Source organism: Sceloporus undulatus, chromosome 1 (assembly GCF_019175285.1).
Source record: "Sceloporus undulatus isolate JIND9_A2432 ecotype Alabama chromosome 1, SceUnd_v1.1, whole genome shotgun sequence".
Lineage (NCBI taxonomy): Eukaryota > Metazoa > Chordata > Lepidosauria > Squamata > Phrynosomatidae > Sceloporus > Sceloporus undulatus.
Window position 1 is genome coordinate 349,830,620 of NC_056522.1, and position 22,176 is coordinate 349,852,795.

A 22,176-nucleotide genomic window follows, 5' to 3' on the forward strand; every position below is an offset into this window, starting at 1 on the left:
CCCCTGCCTTAAAGTAAACAAGGTTTGGCTACCAGTCCTGAAAGATAGCAAGATAAAGACAAATGCAAATGAGAAATCTCCCAGGGTCAGGGGATTCCCAGCAGACAATAAGTACTAATCAAGCAGACATACCCACTAATCTTTTGTATACCCTCCTACCCTGAGGCCTGCCATTAGCAACAGAACAATACACATGCAAATCACTCCTGCATTTCCAGGTCACACAGTATATATACCCAACTCCTTTCCAGCCAAGCATTCTCTGAAGATGCCAGCCACAGATGCTGGTGAAACGTCAGGAAGAAACTCTTCTCGAACATGACCACATAGTCCAAAAAAACCCCACAAAAAACTATACCATATAGTGTTGATAAAGAACATCTCAATGTTGCAGAATATCTTTTTGAAAATATTATGCCAGTGGTTTGTGAACCCCAGTTTGACCCAGTTCAAAGTGTTGATGTGAGCCTTTAAACTAAAATGTAAAGACCATCAATCCATGTATTCCTCTTATCTGGAATATGAAGTTGTTATTACAGACATGTCTCAGATCTAGTGGATGGCTACTCAAAGGAGGCCTTTTAACAGTAGTGGAATGCCCACCTTGAGAAGGCTCTCCTGCCATCCACTTTATATTCTTTATTTTAAGAAGATTGCCAAGCTGCCTAGAAACAACAAGATGTGGTGTATGCAGGATGGCATAAAAGAGTGCTAAAACAAACTGGATGGCATTAAAAGCATGGGCCCTTTCACACTACACAAATGTAGTGCTATAATTCTATTTTAATTGGCATGTCAACAACCTATGGAATCCTGGGATTTGCAGTTTAGGGAGGAGTATTCTCAGCCAGAGAGCTCTAGTCCTACACCAAACTAAAAATCCTAAAACTCCATAGAATGTTGCCATGGCAATCAAAATAAAATCACAGCACTGTAACTGTAGTGTGACAGGGCCTGGTTTTAAAATAAATTTATGGAGAATATATCTATCTAGTCATCCTGCTAACCAGGATGACTATACATCACCTCCCTGTATCAGAGGCAGCATGCCTCTCTATCTCAGTTCATAGAATCATAGAATCCAAGTGTTGGAAGAGGCCTCATGGGCCTTTGAGTCCAACCTTTTGCAGGATCTTTAGCTAAAGCATCTACAGCAGGCATATGTCCATCTTGAACTTTAAAAGTTAAAAAGCTATTAAAAACAGCTCACTCTCTAATCTGTTCTTTAAAAACTTTCTATTTTTAAAAACCTGTCCGAATAAAAAGAAAGAAAGAAAAGGTCCTTCCCACCAACAGAAGGACAGCAAGGAGGGGACTGGCTTTCCTGGAAAGGGAGTTCCAATGTCTAGAGGCAGCCACCAAGAAGGCTCTCTCTTGCATCCCCACCAAGCATGTGTGCAATGGTGGTAGGGCTGATGTTTCCAAACACTCTTCAGAGGCAATTCCAAGTAGAGCACATTACAGTAGTCCAAACAGGTGTAACTATGGTATGTACCACTATGGTCAGTTCCAGCATCTCAAGGAATGAGTACAGTTGGCACACAAGCTTTAAATGTGCACAAGCACTCCTGCCTGTGGCAGAAACCTGGACTTCTAGGTTGAAAGCTGAGTTCAGGCATACACACAAACTATGAAGCTGCATCTTCAGGAGGATTGTTACTCAGTCTAACACAGTGTCCCCTACAAATATGGTTGCCAAATATGGTTGTCCTAGCTAGCATAATCAATGGGGAAGAATGGTGAATCACAGGGGTGGGGAATGTATGCTCCCCAGAAGTTGCTTTACCACAAATCCACCGTTCTTCCCCATTGAACCAGTGCTACTGAAAACCGTGGTCCCTGGACCAGTGTCCTTCCTTGCATACTGGAAAACAAATAATGGGGGGAGGGGCACATCAGATGAAAAGCACTGCACATGGCAATCTCTAAAATCAGATCCACATTTTGGAAGCAATCACTGTCTGCACAATTAACTAGATAAAAACCTGGATAAAATAACATGCAAAAAGTTAACCTTAGCTTGAGAAGGTACTAAATTCTGGTAGGTTCTAAATTTAACTTGCCCTTAGCAAATGCTATGGAATAAAATTGATCTTGCTTTTAGACAACTATGGACTGCAGTTGCTATAAATCCTCTCTTTGTACAGCTATGTTTGATGGCTTGCTTTTTGTCTAGAAATAACCGTTGGCTCTCTTTTGTTTTTCAGCTAGAGCCTCTAGCCCAGTACTGTATAGGGATAACCAGATCCTTCATGGCAAAGGACTCCAGACTTCGATTTCATCTTCTGGTACAAATTAAAATTGCAAATGAGAGACAAGAAGGGGTCCTTCAGGATGAACCTTTGGCAATGTGATTACACTATTTCATTCATTAGAAATTTGGAGGAAAGTTGCCATTGTTTGCTATTTGCCAATCTTCTGTGTTTCTCTTTGTTTCTTCTATTTTGTTTCTCATGAAAGAAAATCAGTTAAGAGGTGGGGGAAAGGCAGAATACTCTATGGAATATTTTCTGATGCTACAAGGTGCAGGGTTGTTGTTTTTTTTAAGTGATTCTGGGTTTGTATATTTAGAGCAAAAAGCTGGTTGATGACATATGCAACACTATATCTGGCACAGCCACTTTTCCATTTCAAATCATCTCCATGGTCATGCTGCTTCTCTGCTGTCCCTGAAGCAGTTTTTCCATAAATAAAAGCAATCTAGCACTTGCTTCTAGTCTTGCTCTAACTTCTCAAAGATTAAGAAGTGTATGTGACTTTTCGGGTACAGAACAGCCACCTTTCAGCAGTGGCAAATGATCACTCCCACATCAGTGGAGTGGCAAATCCTTTCCAGATTTTAATCAGTCAATGAACTATCCAAGGTGCTGAACTGGTTTTGTTGATTCTTATTTGTGTAGAAACAAAAGAAAGCCAAGCTTTCCTGAATCTTTACCGACTGCTGCCTCAAAAGTATCCAATAACAAGAGTTGTGTTAGTGCCCAGTGAGCTGCCCTGGTTAATATGATCAGCAGTGTACAGACTTGGGATACCTGCCACTTTATATCTGGCCCAGAGGATAGTTTCTACTAACTCCTATTCCTGCTAACTCCAGCAAAGGATTTCATTCAGTTTGCCTTCTTCAGCAAAGCAAACCAAACTAATTCCCCCTTCTGGGGCTAACACACTAATCAGAACCACTGGATTGCATGGCTCTAGAAATTGAAGAGGATTACACTGCCAGAACTACTACTTTTGAAGAATCTCCAAATCAGTTCTTATATTTTCATCATCGTCATTCCTCTATTACCATTCTTTCCAATTACTGATCCCAATTCAAAGCCAGTATGTTACAAAATAGAGATTAGAGATTTGTGGTGATGGTGGTTGTGTGCCTTCCAGTTGTTGCCAACTTATGGTGACCCTAAAGCAATTTCTTGGCAGGTTTTGTTCAGAGGAGGTTTGCCACTGTCTTCCTCTGAGGCTAAGACAATGTGACTTGCCCAAGGTCACCCAGTGGGCTTCATGACAGAGCTGGGAGTCTAAAGTCGTAGTCCAACACTCAAACCCCTATTATGTCCTTTTAATTTCCAGTATAAGACATTAGGTATTTTTCAAAGGTCTGGATTTACAGATACAGAAATATTGCAGTTAACAAAACCTCTGGCAAAGAAGCTTCTTTTTACAAAGCCATTTTATCCCTGTCCAGCTCTGTATTTTCCTCCCTATCCTCTGTCTAGCTAGAATTAGGGGTTTTTTTAATTTTGTTTTGTTTCATTTTTTTTTTAAGCATTGGTATTGGGAAGATGATGCAGAAGGGCTAAAGAAACACAGCATTTCAGTGTTGGGGGTGCAGCCACTTCTCTTCAGCCCAGAAAAGGGGTGCCCTTGTGGCTTCATGCCCACCAGCACCCTGACCCTAAAGTGGAGAAAGGGGTAACCCTTTTCTCCTCTGCATCATTGGTGCTGCCATGTGGTTGCCATGCCAGTGATGCACACATAGAAAGGAGCAGCAAAACGCAGCTCCGTTCTGCGCTGCTGGTAAGGTGCCATTAAGTGCCCTCCAGCGGCATGGTGACGTGTCCTGGGTGATGCTCCATTTGGACGCATCACACAGGACATGTCATGGATGCACACCCCATGTGGGGAGGGCCTCACAATCATGGCGGCACCCACATGTACTAAGGTTAGGGAGCGTGCAGTTACTGCACACTCCCGAACCCTAGTATTCATGGTAGCATGCTGCTTTTGGCCCGTGTGTACCGGCCCTGTGGAACCAAATTTTCTGTTAAAGACATAATGCCTAGGAAGACATTTACTTTGGTAACTGCGGTATATGTGTATACAATTTTGGCAGTGTATTGTCTGAAAGGTCTAGTTATCAGGTTAATTTGTGTGAAACACAAGCCAGAAAGGATAATAACAATATTTCCCATAGTTTGGGCTGCAATTTTAGGTGGATCTGATATTTGGAAAATGTGAGTAGGTCTTCAGCAATAGCTGCATTTCATCCCTCCACTTTCACATAAAAGAACCCAGATTGACATGCAGTACAGGAAAATCCTTCATCATGCATTCAGCACTTGTTTGTTTCCTGCCTCATGTGATAAGAATTAATTGCTCTGGACTCACAGGACAAGAACCACTGGGACCTAAAGTGGTGTGATTAACACTACAGTTAAATCAGAGTCATGCAGGTAGGTCTCCCCATCACATTAAGAGAAAACAATCTATTGAAAACAGCAGTTCCCTGTCTTTATTCAGGTCACACTAATTTACAGTATCTTCCGGCTAAAGTTAAAATGAGCATTACAAAGGGAAGGAGAGGCCACGGCAGCTGAACAAAAGTCTACACAGCTTTTTCAAAACCATATTAATCTTAAGGTTTGGGGAGCAAAGTCATCAGGTTGTGCTCAGACTGTCTGCATTTCCCACATCGTCCCTGACTGACCAACAATATGAACTGCTCACAGAAAACCAAATGCAGTGCCTAGAATCAGTAATGAACTGGATGAAGGCAAACAAATTAAAACTTAATCCAGACAAGACAGACCTGGTAGACTGAGGAACAGAGCGTCAGCCTGTGTTAGATGTGCTAACACTCCCCTGGAAGACACAGGTTTACTGTTTGGGTGTACTTCTGGACAGAGCTTTGAACCTGGAGGTTCCAGTTTCAGGGCCAGGAGTACTTTTCCACATTTAAAACTTGTGTGCCAACTGTATCTGGCCATGGTCACACATGCCCTAGTTACATCCCATTTGGACTCTGTCAGGTATGCTTTGATTGAGAGTTCCTGCATGACAGGAGATTGGACTGGATGGCCCTTGTGGTCTCTTCCAACTCTATGATTTTATGATTCTATGAAATATGCTCTGCATGGGGCTGACCTTGAAAAGTGTTTGGTAAGCTCCAGATGGTCTGCATATTTTCTGCATATAGGTTGAATAAATAGGGTAATAGTATTCAGCCTTGCCTGACCCCTTTGCTGGTTGAGAACCATTTTGTTTCTCCATATTCTATTCTGTCAGCAGCCTCTTGTCCTGAGTACAGGTTATGCATCAGGACAATCAGATGTTGTGGCACTTCCATTCCTCTTAGCACGAGCCATAGCTTTTCATGCAGTCAAATGCTTTGCTGTAGTCAATAAAAGACATGCACAATACTACTACTATGCACAATTGTATGGTTTCCAGATTCCTTGCCTCTCTTTTCATTGTCATAATAGTTACCATCTCACATTTGGAGAAACTCACCAAAATACTACTGATGTGTTTGTTTTTGTTGTTATTTGTCATCCAGTCAACTTTGACTTATGAACAATGGTGTTGCATTACCATCTCAAGTCATTCTTTTCATTCTTTTCTTTCATTCAAGGAACCTATCCCTTAATAGAGTAGCCAAATTTCCCCCAGTTATGATGCAGCAGCAAATTCTGATTAAAGTCAAAGGGGAAACTTTGGATCTCTTTACAGCCATCATAGAGGAGCAAAGTGTATGCATTCATGGTTTTTACAGGCTTGTCCACATAATGTTAAATTACAGTTTAGTATTTAATCTAAAAAGGCCCATTATCTAACCAAAATCCCTGAAGAAAGATCATCAAACAATTTGATGATTGTAGAAATAGTGAGATAACGAAGTCATGCCCCACTGCTGACCTACCGTTGTCAGCTGAAATCCAAACTGATTATTATAGAAAACAAACATGAGACAATTTAGCAAGAATTGATACCCTTATATACACTCACAGCATAATAATGTTGAAAATGGCTTTGATTATGGCCTGTAGCCAGGTTCTGTGCCCAAGAAATCAATAACAACAACAATAAAAATCAAACCTTGAGCCTTCTAACATATGACACCTAAAGCCATGCTTGATTCAACTGGTTTACAATAGAAGTGTTGCGGCAAACATTGACCAGAATTCTAATTTAAAAATAGACATTTAACTTTATATGCTCTATTCCAGATTAAGATTCCTATAAACTGAACAAAAGAAGAAAAGGAAAGGTTCTACAGATACCGTGGGTACTATATGCATGGGTCAAAAGGCCTATATTCTCCCTGGCCTGGTGTTGTCCTGCTTAGATCATGCATGCCAACAGCCCCAGGTCAGAAATGGGCAGACTGGAAACCATTCTGGTACATCCAGCCTGATCTCAGCCCAATCAACCTTTTGTGTGAGCATAAAAAATGGCTGTTTGTGGTGGAGTTTTCCATCCATTTCTCCACCATGACAGCCAGTAGACTGAGTGACCACATGCCCACTTACCTGCTGCTGTTCGCACTATTCTATTTGCAGGCCCCAGTCACAACCTGTGATGTTGAAAGAGGTGCATGGCCATATGGGTGAAACCAGATATTCTGTTTCCATCCATACAGGCTGCGACAGGGGCTTGCAAGTAGAATGACAGCAGTTCCACAGTGTTGTGGCAGGTGGGCACCTAAACACCCGCCCATTGCTGAGCTTGATCAGATGAGTGCTGGAGGCAGGAATGGGCCAGATCTATGGGCAGGATATGTATGACAGGGTTGGCCCATCATATCCTGCCCACACATTCAGCCTCATAGACAGCTAAAAAAACAAATAAATAGGATCTAAAGCAAATAAGACCTGAACTCTCTCTAGAATACATGATGATTAAACTAAGGCCCGAGACAAAGAGGCTAAAAGTGCCGTCTTGCCACCATACCAGGGTTCCAGAGCGCACGGCAACCGCACGCTCCAGAACCCTAGTACGTGCAGGCGGTGGCCTAATGGCAGCATCCCATCCCCACGGGTGCCACCATCTTCATGTAAGGGACGTGCCACATCCGCACGTCGCTGCACATTATTTACATCACAAGTGCGCCAGTGGCGCACTTGCGACATAACCCGGGCGCCGCAAAAAGAACCCGGGAGAACCAGGTGGTTTTTACGCCAGAGGGACATTACACAGTTTGGCAGCTGTGGCATCCCTCCAGAGTTAAAACGGGCGCCTGCAGACCACCATTTTCAGGCGGTCTGTCTTGGTCCTAAGACTCTCATAATTTGGACATATATGAGATGATGAGACTCACTGAGAAGATGATAATGTTTGGCAAAGTAAAAATCAGAAGAAAAAGCACTATAGTCAGCCCTGAGTTTTACAAGATCTGAGCAGGGCTATTGATTACTGGATCCCTTGAAGGCCTATCATTCATAGGGTCACCTTAAGTCAAAACTGACTTGGCAGCAAGTAACAACAGCAAAGTGGCACAAAAACATTTAAAGATAATTTCAATCTCATATAATGCCTTCCATTAACAGTGTGCATACTGAGTGTGTCTTACCATCATTGCATCTTCAGACATTAAATTGGTCTTCATTTTGGTCTGAAAAGTATAGCCAAAAACTTTCTAATGTGTAAGAAAAGTCTAGTCCGCAGAAGATGTAATCTACATTTTGAACTAATTCCCAAGGGGGATGCAGAGGTCATGTCAGGCAGCTAAAATTGAACTCTATCTCCATCTTCCCTTTTTTATATATACTCCAGGATATCAGACAGAAAATACAGGATGATATTAGCATTAATGTTGCTGCAGTAATCATTCGAACTGCTCACAGAAGAAATTGGCTGAGAAACGTTTCAGACTGTGGAGCACACCCACAGAGAAAGAGACAAAATAAATCTACAGACACAAAGTTGCAGCAAGATTTCACATAAGTGAGATTCAGCTGCACAAGGACAGAAAAATGTATAGAACACAGTGATGTATCCAAGTCTTTGCTCCAAGTCTCAAATCAAATCTCAAGTCTCTACCTCCAAATCTCAAGTTAAGTCTCAGGTTGAGTCTGAGAACCAATTTTTAACACTATCTAACCCCCATCCTATTAGGGACACCCCTGATCTATTAATCACATCACTCTCTGTTTCCCACACTCATCTGTTCTCCTCACCTAGAGGCTAGTTTCCACTACCTTTGTTCACCAATGGCCATCATTAAAACCGGACTTGCCACTTCATTACCATACATAAAGGAATTTGAATTTGAATTTACATTCTCACACACTATGGCACATATATGTCTGTCCATGGCTTTCCACTCCACCAAATGCATCTGAGGAAGTAAGCTCTAGTCTACAAAAGCTCATGCCAATTTCTTAGTTTTAAAGGTGCTACAAGATCTCCCTACATACTGATTCTACAGATTAACACAGCTATATCTTTGCATGACAGGGAGCTGGACTACATGGTCCTTGAGGTCTCTTTCAACTCTATGATTCTATGATATCCTAATTTTATAACCATCTCCTAATGATAGGATCAGTTCTGGTCTTTATAATACTGTTGCTGGTTTGAAAGGCAGGGATTTCTTTTTCATGGAGATACATTCAATGGTATAATTCTCCACTGGCTGACCAAACACTACAGGCCAGGAAGAGCTTTACCAACTCATATACTCTGTGTCAATTAGGTTTAGAAGATCAATACATTTAAAAAAAAAACCCCAGCAGCCACACAACAGTTTAGGATACTAAACTGTAATTAATGGAACTAATTTTCTTTATTTCAGTGTTAATGTCTTCTGCAGAGTTAAAAACAGCCTAACAGAGGATTATAATTAATATTAATTGCAAATGTTTCTCAAGACGGTCCCATGGGCTTTGAGATGTATGCCAAAGGAAGAAGGGAGAAGTGTATTCATATGCAGATCTCAAAAATACTGTAGCCGTTAAAGCATTTATAAATTATATATACAGAGACAGTGGGCAAAGTGAAAACCAGACTGTCTCAGACCCTTGTAGAAATACACGGAAGCGGTGTACACTATGATCAGACTGAAGCACTGATGTTCTGCTGTCTCTCACACACATTTAACACTGAGAAGTCTATCATACCAGCCTATTGTTCTGTAGCAATCACGTTGTTTAAGCAAACAGCAACCTACCAGTATTGAAACAATCACTATCACACCTTCTCTGCAACAGTGCTTTGATAATGTCCATTCTAGTGCATGTACTGTGTTTATTTTTCTCTTTTTTGTTGTAACTGTGCTATTTTGATGCTTCTTACTGGTGCCATTTCACTTTCCCCACCTATCTCTTTTCTTTTTCCTTTAAAAAACTGGGTTAAAAAAGACTAACAACATTCTGATTGCTGTTGGAGCATCTGCATCTTATCCCCTGGAAGTCAAAATTATAATTGTGTAAAAAATATTTTTTTTAAGTTTTAACTGAATTTATATGCTAATTTATATTAGTTTGCAGATATAATTGGATGGAAAGTGAAGAGTACATAGCTAAGCTCTAACTCAGGAGTGGACATCCAGAAAGGTGGGAGAACTCTTTCCAACTCCTCCCAACTCAGCAGGGGCCACACTGCCATCATCTATCTCTACAACCATGCCTATATATACCTACAGGGGCATAAAAAATACATTTTCCCACATTGTGAAGGCATATTTCAGAGGTAAGAGATTATTCTTCTATCTCACTACCTTACCATGGTAAAAACATCCTGATGCCCTGCTTCATGACTAAAAAAACCTCAAACAATTTAAGCCACTTAATCTTACCCGAAAAACTTTTTCCACTCGGGCGATGCCCTTCCCAAAGATGGTTCCAAGCTGGTCACCAATGCCAGCTAGCAGAAAGCCAAAGAGTGGGATCCCAAAGATGGCATACAGAATGCAGAAAATTTTTCCACCTTCTGTGCTTGGTGCAATGTTTCCATACCCTGTTAAAAAAAAAGAGGGAAATTGAAAGAAGTCATCATGATCTCCAAATTAGGAAGATGGGTGGAGAGAAGACAGTAAATATAGTAATGAAGAAATAGACCTAAAGAGGGAGAATTTTATTTTGTTCTCCATTGTTCCACATATCCTCAGGTCTATCTGACATGGAAATTTTAAGTATCTCACTTACAAAGAGAGAAACTAGTGTTTGTATGCACTACATGCCGTTTTACATTCCTTTACCTCACATTATGCATTTTGAGAATCTGACTTCCAGCTTTATACATATATACCTACAGATGTGTTTAAGCGGAGGCCAATACCTTAGGCAAGATATATTTATCAATCTCTAGAAGTCTGTCCAGGATTTTTTTTGCACAGTAGTTTCTCTATTGCACATTTGTATCAGTTTCATACTAATTTATTGCCATGGCTTCATGCTTAGAAATTCTGGAATTTGTAGTTTGATAAAGTACTTAAAGGGCACTCTAAGAAGAAAGATTGTGAATTAAATTGGTTTAATTTTGTAGTGATATACTGTAATTCTGTAGTGAAGCACTCAAGATGCTTCAGGAACTGTAGTTCAAGGGAATCTAGAACACAGCATTCTAAGTACTTCACCCAACTACAAACCCTAGGATTCCTTAGGTTGATTCCATGAAAAATGGTATGAAACTGATACAATAGTGTCATGTAGTTACAACTTTAGTGGATAAACACAAGATTTTTTAAATTTCAAATAACGTTTTAACTCTTGCATGCATTACAATCAGTTTTCAGAATTATTAGTGGATTGCAAACTTCTTTCTTAAATAATTAATTTGTCATTGGCTAAAATAAATACTTGTTGGCCCAACATTTCTCCTCTCCCTCCTTTCTTTTTTTCTTTCATTGAAACTTTACTTAGAAGCTTTTTAAAAACAGGTTCAACATGAAAATATATAGAAGTTAAACCAAATGGTACAACTAAAACAAAAGGAGTGAAAATATCATCCTAATTGTATAAGCAAAACTGATAAATGGATAAAAGTTCCTGCTACACAGGCAAAGGCATCTTCAATTGATGACCCCCATGGAACATCTCAATTGCTTAACTGTAATGGAACACCACACAGTGACAAGAAGTACTTTCACCATAAGAGAAAACTGATTTTTGGTGGTTGTTTTACAGATTTCACAGAAACAAATCCATGAAACAACAAAGGTGTTCTCATTCAGCAAGGACTTGCAACTATTGCTGGTTCTCCTATTGCTCTTGTAAGATGCAAATTTTCATATAGTAGTTTCTCAGATTCTTGGTTTCTCCAACTGAACATTAGAAAAAAACGTTCTCAGGCATTGTGTGATTATTTATCTGATATTTGATTTGATGTTTTTAATTCTTTCCTGTTTATTTTATCTAATTCTATCCTGTATTATTACCTATTGTTTTATATGTATTTTGTAGAATGTATGCCATTGGCAGGTTTCGTTTTTATCTATTTTATTATCTGTATGTACAGTGCTGTGCAAATCTACAGTGCTATATAAATAAACAACAACAACAACAACAACAACAATAATAATAATAATAATAATTCTGACATAGCTATTCAACAATCAAATAGACTATTTTGGATGGTGGTAGCCTCTCCTTCATTAGAGGTTCAGATAGCCACCTATCAAAGTAAATGGCTCATCCATCAGGGATGCTTTAGTTTTGGAGTCATGCATTAGCAAGAATTGGACTTAATGACCCTTGTTCTCCTTTCCAATTCTATATTTCTAGTTTTAGGTACATTTTTTAAAAAAATAGGATTGCATGTAGAAACATAATGGCCAGTATCCTGTAGTGACATGGTGTCTAGCCAACTAAGCTGATGTTCCAAGGATTCTCAGACTTGTTCCTCTACATTAAACCTGCACAACTTGACAGTAGGTAGGGGCCAAAATTAAAATAGGTTAAAATTATTTGGGCCACAAATAGGTTTTAATTAAATATTAATTTATTAATTATTATTAATAATCAATATTATTAATATTAATTCCATCCTCCTCTGCCCGCCCCTTCCTCTTCCACATGGCCCTCTCCTCAGGAGGAAGCCAAGCAGTGAAGGATCCTTGAAGTCATTCCACATCCTTTCAGGCCACTCAAAATCCTATGGCGAGCTGAATGTTGTGCAGGCCTGCTCTAGATGTTTCTAGATGTTTGGGACTTCAGATTCTAGGAGTTAAAGTTCAAAGTATCAGTAGGATTGTAAGATCAGAAAACAGATGGGAATTCTGCAACCTTCAGATATTAGTAAAGTACAAGTCCCAGCAGCCCTAGCCAGCATAGCCCGAGACATCACTAGTGGGTTCAGACCTCACCAGGTGATACTCTAAGGGGGAGAGTGACACCACTGCACCCAAACATCTGCCTGTGTCCCTTTAAAACACGGAAGACATGGTGTCAGTAAGGCAGGGCCCAGTGGGAGGAGATAGGTGAGGCCCCAGGGTTTTTTTTTAATTAAATTTTAAAATTAAAAAAAACTTTTTTAAAAAATTGCAAAAATATTTTATTCTTTTACAATTTCCTTTAAAAGCATCACATCTTATCACACTTTCACTTTAACCACATGAAACTAAGCACATGCACAAACATTTAGAGTGAGTTTATTGTAATTTAAAGGTATAATTTTAATTTTACTAGTTTGTTTATGTCACAAGTATTGTCATAACATTCAGTGATATATGGGAATTACAATTTATGAGTAAACTTAGTACTGTACAAAAAACATTACTAAGGATTCTTTACAGAGTGGTATACGGGAGGAGGTCGATGCGGGTGAGTGACACCATGAGTCACCACACCAGGTGATACCAATCCAAGTGACACCACTGAGCAAAGCCAATAGTGAGGAATGATAGGAGCTGAAGTCCAACAACATCTAGAGGGCCATTGATTCCAACCCTTGGTTTAGAACCAGAATGATATTCAATGCAAAGTGTGACTTCTATTCAGACATCACACAGAACATTAAATAGCCACAGTAATGAAACCTGCATTGTGGAATTTTCCACAATGCAGGTTTTATTTTTAATTCTGTATTTTGATGTTGCTAGCTACCTTGTGTTCTTTTTTTGGGCAGAAAAGAGGATATGAATAAATAAAATAATAAAATAAATAATGTTTAAAGCTAATGTGAGTGTTCCCACAGGGGATCTGGTGGAATCAGTAGGAATGATGAACAGAATATAACTCCAGGAACAAAGTGATGCAAGCATAACTACAAATTAAACTCCCCACAATAAAAAGTACTTTTATAGAGTTATCCTCCAGTCCCTCAATTTTAATAGGATTCACAGCAACTGAGAAATTAATTGCCCTTCAAACCTACAGAGTCCACCATTTCCACCACTTCTTCATAGAGCTCAGAGTTCCTTAATGGAATCTGTCATTTGATTGATCTGAAGCACATTTTTGTAAGCTTAGCAGGGTGCAAGAGGCTGCTAAAGGAAAGCCAGCAAATAAGTCCAGCTTTGTCATTTGCTTAGTGCTACTGTACATTGTTCCTCTAAATTGGATCCTGGTGGGAAGATGACTCACCTAGCTAATCTCATTTTCAAGTTTGGGTTATGAATTATGCTGGCCCTTTATCACATACTTCACCTAGTGAAATTTCCATTTCTTACCCACCTGCTTTTATCAATCTTCAAAAGATACTCCAGCTTCTTAGCTGGTCTTAGCATTCAGTTTTTAAAAGGCTTATCTTCATGCATTGCTAATTGACTTGTTTTTAATCAGTTACTTTTTCTGAACTACAACTTTCAGAATCCAGATTCTGTGCAATGTAGTCCAAACAAGCAACTTTTCCAAGGTTCGTTTTTTTTCTTTCTTCCAGATACTGTCAGATTAAAATATGGCCACTACATCCATCACAGAGACAGTGGAAGGCTTTAATTTTCCTAATTGTGGAGTTGCTTCACAGAGTTTTGTCTCTATTATTGTTGTTTTGTTGCCAATTATTTATATAGCGTCATCAATGTACATGGCACTTTACAAGTAAAACAACAAAAACAACCAGCCATGCCAACGGCCTATAATCTAAAATATACATATACACATGCACACAGAAGGATGGAGTAATGCAAATACAAAACTATATAATACAGTTATTAAAAGAGATTATTCAGAAATAATACAAAAAGCAATGCAAAATAAATAAAGCAAAGTGACAAATACATATCAGCAAAATATGCAAGATAATAATAAAAAATTAAACTAAAACTCCAAAAGCTTTAGAAAATAAGCTTTGGACACAATTTTTTTTTTACCGAAACAGCATGTCAAGTCTTTCATATGCTGTTTTTTTTTAAATGTTTATATTTATTCCTTTGCTAAATTTCTATGATTCAATCTTCAGCACTTGATGCTCCTAAAACTGCTAATGATGAAAAGTAAACACACTAAAATTGCTTGAATCATTACAACAATAAAACAGAATAAATAAATTGGCCATACAGTCATGCTGGAGGACCTACAAATGTCTAGAGAGAACTTTTTTTCTGCTGTGTAAGTGAATTTGTGTAATACAGACTCAAATAATATGAGAGCCTACTGTATTTACTGTGTTCACATTCCCTTGGTAACTTTGCCTGCCCCTTTTCTTTGGATGCCTAAACTGTATTTCTAAACGCACAATGGAGGTTTAAAATTATTGCAATGATACAAATTTAGAAACTGAAAAAAATCATTGAGGGGACAAAATTCTTAACTCTGGAGCAATGTTCTCATTTTGCCCCTACTCCATAGCTACACTGATGCTGCAGTCCTGGAAAATCAACACTGAAGGGTTGAGGTGACCCTCTGGAATAGGATAAAAAATGGCACAGGATACCAAGGGAAGATTGAAAAGGTGGAAATTAGCTGTCTTCCCTTGAAACAACAGTAGCCTCCTATGTATCAAAGTCACTTCCAGAAACAGAAGCCTGGACTTATAGTTGGATGTAGGCCAGGGATTTGTTGTCCTTCCATGAGCAGAAGGGCAACTCAAGATCCAAACGTCTGCTACATCCAACTGTTAGTGTAGACTAGATAGATACACCAAATCAAACTTTCCTCAGTGCTGACTTTTCCATTGAGGTCAATGAGTCCTCTGCAGCTAAAATTAGCAGCAGGATACAGACCTATATTTTTAATCTTCATAACACTGTTCTGGTATTTATTACTATTTTATCATGTAGGTTTGGGTTTTTAAAAAAAATAAAATCCAGCCATTCATATCAGCAGACAATTTATTACCATGGATGTTCAATGAAATCAATTTAGGCTGAGTCTAAATTGCTTCATTATCCATTGTGTTGTGTGTATGCATTTTTTCTTTTCTTGTTTAAAAAAAGGAAATGTATTTACAGTAGTAGAACCACAAAAGTTCAGATCATTTTACTGCCTGCTCCATTAAAACCCATTTCATTTAAGTGGTTTGTAGCTTGGCCATAACAATGCATTTTTACAATGGAAATACGCACCCACATTTATACAGTAGTTCAAACCAAGAATGAATTGCTTAAAACAGAAGAAAACCTAATAATATTTATTGGAAAGCTTGTAGGGGGTTGGGTTTGGGGGTTTTGGTTTTGTATTGTTTTTGAAATACTTTAGCAGTACAGTGTTTTTGGTATTGCCAAACTGTAACTGATTGGGAAAATATATGGGCATGGTATCAAATTAACTTATCCCACCAACAGAATGGTATCTGTCAGAGGAACAGAAAGAAGGTTTATTTCCTTTCCTTCCTTCCTGCAGATCCTTCAAATGCCAGCAAAATGGAGACTTTGGGGAGCTGATTTGAGAGCATGTAGTGGAAGGGACGGCTGTAGTATAAAGGACAAGAAGAGAAAGTCCCACAGTGCAAGGGGAAGTCTTCTCACATGACAAATGTGCTTTCCATTCCCAGTGTCTCAGGAGTTTATCAGACAAGGGAAATTGGAAGTATAATCCAATGGCAATCTGAACGCAATCATGGGGTTTAACGTTAACAATTTCGGGTAATGGGAAGTCAGTCCGAGCACAGTCATGTAGTCTCACATTATTGCGTGATAGACTGCCACACACACATTCGGGCAACGGCATGCTATTTTCAGGCAATGGGAAGCCAGTTTGAACGCAATGCGCATTCACGTAATTGCGCTAAACTGGCGACTTTAAGTGAATACGTTCTGGCCCCACTTTCTTTTCATTCAAATTTAAGAGAAATTCCTCCCGTTCGATAAACTCCTCAGACTCAGCCCATGTGCCTGGGAAAGATCTTCATCGGTAACACTGAAGAGCCATTGCCTCTCCGTATAGAAAATACTGAACTAGATGATAAGGTAAGCTCCTATGTTCTACTGTATAAGTTATGCAAAGCCTGTGTCTTTTGTGCCTATTATCCGAACTGCAAGTTTAAACAGTCAGTAGTGTAGCACAGCAAGTGGCTTTATACCGAATCAGACCATTGGTTCACCTTGCCCAGCATTGTCAATTCTGATGGTGTCTGCATGGTCCAGAATATTCTGGAAGCTGCCCCAACCTTACGCATTACATGAGGCCCTCAGTTCTGATGCCAGGCAGCTGTTCATGCACGTGTCCCACTGTGCCACCACCACTGGCAAGAGTCACTCAATTCTCAAGTCAAAAGGAAGTGCCTAGCCTCAATCACTTGGCTGGATGCCTTGTTCTGACCTCAGTGACTCACCACTGCTGCTGCCGTGCCGGGCAGCACATTAGAATGCATTTCAAATAGTTGCCTGGCATCAGTATGTAGGGCTACAGATCTTCTGGGAAGATCTTCAATTCTGGTGTGAAATGGATTTTAAAAACTCCTTGCTTACTGCAGATCTTCCCCTAAGATCTGTAGCAAGCAAGGAGTTTTTTAAATCCATTGTAAGAGATATACCCATGTTTTGGTGCTGAACGTCCTCTGGACTACTCACACCAAAACTGAGGATTTGACTATGCATCACCTGGAATACTTGCCTAGAGGATGGAGCAAGGACATTTTATTTGGCCCATTCAAACAGGGCATCTGACTAGCATCAGCTCTGCAAGATTTCAGGCAGGCTTACCTAGAGATTTCTGCTGTTCCTTGATAGAATGTTATCAAACAAGGGAAATTGGAAGTATCATCCAATGGCAATCCGAACGCAATCATGGGGTTTAACGCTATTGCGTGATAGACTACCACATGCAAATTCGGACAATGGGAAGTCAGTCCGAGCACAATCATGGGGTTTCATGTTATTGCGTGATAGACTGCCACACACAAATTCAGGCAATGGCATGCTATTTTCGGGCAATGGGAAGCCAGTTTGAATGCAATTCAGATTCACGTAAATTCATTGCACTAGTGAATCCACGTAAATGCATTCTGGCCCCACTTTCTTTTCATTCAAAATTAAGAGAAATTCCTCATGTGTGATAAAGTCCATAGTGTCCCATCCCAGTATTTTTGGATGGCCTGGCTTAGCTTCAAAAATGAAATAAGTGTGGTCATGGTTCTATGGAATCCTGGGATTTGTAGTTCATTGTGGCACTAGAGCCCTCTGAAAGAGACTGCTAAATATCTCACAATAATGCAAATCCCAGAATTCCAAAGCACTGAGCCATGGCAGTTAAAGCAGTGTCAAACTGCATTAATTCTGTAGGGGAGATGAAGCCTCAGTGTCCTAGTCTAATACTCAAACCACTACATCAAACCGCTGGGAGAGATCATCCGGAGACATGGGGCGCGGGGTTATCAGTACGCTGATGACACCCAAATCATCTTCTCTATGTCTCCGACTGATGCAGTGACTGGGGATGGCGTCTCTCCTCTCGTGGCCTGTCTGGAGTCAGTAATGGGCTGGATGAGGGAGAACCGACTCAAGTTGAATCCAGAGAAAACGGAGGTACTAGTGATAGGTTCCCCTGGTCCAGGAATGGCGGTGGTTCCACCTGTCCTGAACGGGGTCACGCTCCCTGTGAAGGACTCCGTGCGCAGTCTGGGGGTGCTTCTTGACTCGTCGCTTCACCTGACTGCTCAGGTGAATGCGACGGTCAAGAGCACCTGTTATCAGCTTTGGCTGATTCGCCAGCTGCGCCCATACCTGGCCCAGAGGGACCTTGAAACTGTAGTACATGCTCTGGTAACTTCGAGATTGGATTTCTGCAACGTACTCTACATGGGGCAACCCTTATACCAAACTCGGAAGCTGCAAATGGTGCAGAACATGGCAGCCCGGCTGGTCACTGGCGCTCCCAGGGCCAGCCATATAACACCGATGTTAAAAGATCTCCATTGGCTGCCCATTCGCTTCCGAGCTCAATATAAGGCGTTGGTTATTACCTATAAAGCCCTAAATGGCTTGGGCCCAGGATACCTAAAGGACCGCCTCTCCCCGTACATTCCGCCTCGCACCCTCAGAACATCTGGGCAGCAATTACTGAAGGTGCCTGGGGCTAGGTTAGCTTCCACCTCGCGGAGGACACTCTCCATAGCTGCCCCAGCCCTTTGGAACACGCTGCCCATAGAGCTCCGCTCATCTACCACCCTGGCCCAATTTAGGAAGGACCTCAAAACCTTCCTATTCCAGCAGGCATTCCCCGATTAAAGATCCTGTGGGCCTCCCTCCTCTTTCGTGGCCATGAGGTTGGGCTATGGGGGCTTTTTATTTTATTTTATTTTATTTTATTTTGTTATTTTTGTAAGTTGTTGTACTTGTATGTTTTTAATCTTGTATTTATGATTGTATCATGTTTTTATATTTTTTGTAAGCCGCCCTGATCGTTTGGAAGGGCGGGATATAAATAAAAATTATTATTATTATTATTATCATACTACTCCTACTACTCCTTTAATCAAGAGGATCTCCTTCAGGCATATGATTGTGAAGGAGGCTACAATCCCACATTCATTTATACATTGATTCAGATGCTCAGCTTCCCATGCATTTATAATCCCTAATTACTGTAATGTGAATTTGAATCAAATATCTTTACTTGTATTTTACCACATTTGAAGTCCAACTCACAGCCCAGTGGGGGGGGGGGGAATCCCTACACGATTGCTGGACACAGCAAATTAGGCTGGGCTAGAATGTATTTATTTTCTGTTTTCCATCTTATGCTTAGTACATGTGCTGATACCAATCCGACATATAAATTACTGAGCAGAGAATGCAAGGTGAAAAGAGTTTCAGCCTCCAGAGGGTTGCACTTTGCTCATTTTTCTGAGAGCTGATAAATTGCAATTGACACTGGTTTTCAATCTCTGCAACTACTTTTAGTTTTCTAATAAAAACATACCTACAGCCAGGGATGGTTTGTGGAGCAAGCAGGGGATGCTCATCCCCAAATTTCAGGGGTAGTATGCTCCCTCTCCCCTACTCATGGGCCACCTATGCCTACAGCTGTAATACAGCTATACAAGCACAGCAAATTTGTACAAAGTATTATCTGCATCTCATCCTTCAAATGACACCCCTCTCAAGCATGTAAACCTTGAAACATTTGGGCAAGGTGTAGAAAACAGAGGGGTGGGGAGAGTGCGTCCTGCAGGATGCATGTGTTCCCCATAGAGCTGTTTCTAGCTCCCAGCTTTTGAGTTATGTCCTTTTGTTTTAAAAAAAAAAAAAAGTACCTCTTCTGGGTTTAAAATGGCACAGGGAAGGTTTAAAAATGGCAACAATACCCTCCATGCCTCTAGAGGGTGTTCGGAAAAATGGAGGCTTTTTTTTTCAGAGAGTTGTGGGAGGGATTACTCTTAAAGGTCTCCTCAGGGGTCTGGGAGGACCCCTAATTCCTAAGAGTTGGCCAACCCTGATCTAAAAAAATGCTTTGGGGTACCTGATCTCTCCCACTCCCACTACTTCATCCTGGTTTCTAAGGCTCAGGAGCTCCCTACCTAAAAAGGCCAGGCTGGCTCCATCCCTGTTTTCATTTTGGAGGCAGATAAAAACATTTTTATGCCTCCAGACTTTCTCACAGTGACATGGGTACTGTAAGAGTTTTATAAAGAGTTTTTAAATTTTAAAATAGAACATGTAATGTTTTTAACTTTTTGAAATATTTAATTGTTTTTTATTGTTTTGTAGTGTTTTTACTTGGATATTTTAAATTCTGTTAGCCACCATGAGTCCCTGGGTAGTAGTAGTAGTAGTAATAATAATAATAATAATAATAATAATAATAATGGGAAAACACTTTTCTCAAGATCTAAGACAGGCACATCTGTTCTGCTTTTCCTGGGCAGTTTTCTGAAATGAAAGACACCACTGCTATCATTGCAACAGGGCCAATGTATTTTTCTGACTCAACTGCAACACACACAGTCTCCACTGGAATATTCCTGCATATTCTACAGTCTGGAAATAAAAGCACAGGGAACAAAGAAGAGAGGCTCATCTTTACATGCTGAGCCCTCACCTTCTCACTATCTGATGCCCCATCCTAACCCCCAAAGGCAACCCTTCTCCCTGGAGCACTAGCCCAGGATGTCTGGGGTGGGCTGTGTGTATCCAAAAGAAGAATGAAGGAAGGGAAGCTACTTGTGGCGTATTCTCCTCTTTATTCCAAATGTGTTTGCAGAATTTCACTTACCCAAGCAAAATAGGCTGGGGGTGTTGCCTAACTAAACACTTCAGAGCTTGGACTACAAATCCCAGAAGCTCACACCTGATATGGAGAATTTAGAGAGTTGCAGACCCCCAAAAAACAACTTCTGCAAGCTTGGGCCATTACTCTATTTCATGCATTTGATGAAGTAGGCATAAGTCTACGAAAGCTAATGTAACTCACTACTTTCTCTCAGTTAGGCTCAACAGTGCTACAAGATCCCTTTGCATACTGATCCATATTAACACAGCTATGTCTCTGAATTCCATTTCTCGTGACACTTGTGCTTTAAAACCATTTTCCCCCAACTTCTGAATCCAAAGTTTGTTTCGATATTTACCTATAGTTGTGATGACAGTTCCAGCAAAGAAAAAGGCACTTCCGAGATCCCAGTGGCTGCTGCTGTTGGAAGAGTCTCCTACAGGATTGACTCCAGCACTGGTAGCATTGATGACCCGCTACAAGAAAAGCGACAGTAGAATTAGCTAGGGAGCAAATAAAACTTGTTCTCAAAGGCAGCACATGCTGGAGACTGGTCTCCACAGAAGCACAGGAAAATCCTTTTATCAGGCAAGACCTGTTGATCCTCAAGCCCAGTTTTATTCAGTCCAACTAACAGTATCTCTCCAGGGTTTCAGACAGAGAAAGATCTTTCCTATCACCTGCAATCTGATCCCTGAAACAGGAGATATGAACTCCAGAAATTCTAACTACAAAGCTGGCATTCTTCTGCCACTGAACTCCCTTAACATGCTGTCTAAACAAGGGATAGGAATTAAACAGAATATTGATCTGAAAGAAAATGCAAATACAATAATGTTTACATCTCATTTGCAAGGAAGTATTGTCTGTATTTATTTATTTATCTGTTTATTTCATTTCATTTTACCCCATCCTTCCAACAAGCTCATGGTAGCACACATGGCTCTCTTCCATCCTACATTAATTTTAAAATGAAACCCTCTGAAAGTGGTTAGTTTGGGGAAGGGTGATAGGCTCAAGATTACACAATAGATTTCTTTTTAGGATTCTTAGAGTTGCATATGATGTGAATTTTATATAAAAAGGTTGCTGTGTTTATTAGATAATTTAAATTAACATATGGTTATGTATGCAATGTGTAAGATAAATTAAAAGGTAAGGATCTTTCAGAGGAGGCATGTAGAGCATGGAAAGGATGAGTGATTGTTAGTTGGTTGAATAGGTTAGTGTGTACAACAGTTAAAGAGCCAGACAAGGTTTTATGTATTTTTATTTATTTATAAAATATTTATATCTCACCCTGTATCTGAAGATCTCAGGCTGGCTTATAATAAAATAGACTCATTCAATTGGTTAGGTTCACTTGGAATTATAGAGAAACAAGGAAAGAAATAGTAGAGTCAGAATAGAAGCCTTGTCTGCA

At 40.1% G+C, this 22,176-nt stretch overlaps 1 protein-coding gene across 1 annotated transcript in view; it reads right to left on the reverse strand.

Moving 5' to 3' along the window:
• KCNK10 (potassium two pore domain channel subfamily K member 10) overlaps window positions 1-22,176 on the reverse strand; it is a 98,179-nt gene that overhangs the window by 19,304 nt on the left and 56,699 nt on the right. Inside the window, exons 3-4 of the mRNA XM_042440380.1 lie at window positions 21,112-21,229; window positions 10,019-10,179 (exon numbers count right to left, since the gene is read on the reverse strand). Of these exons, the coding sequence (XP_042296314.1) occupies window positions 10,019-10,179; window positions 21,112-21,229 (279 nt within the window). The remainder of the gene's footprint in view (window positions 1-10,018; window positions 10,180-21,111; window positions 21,230-22,176) is intronic.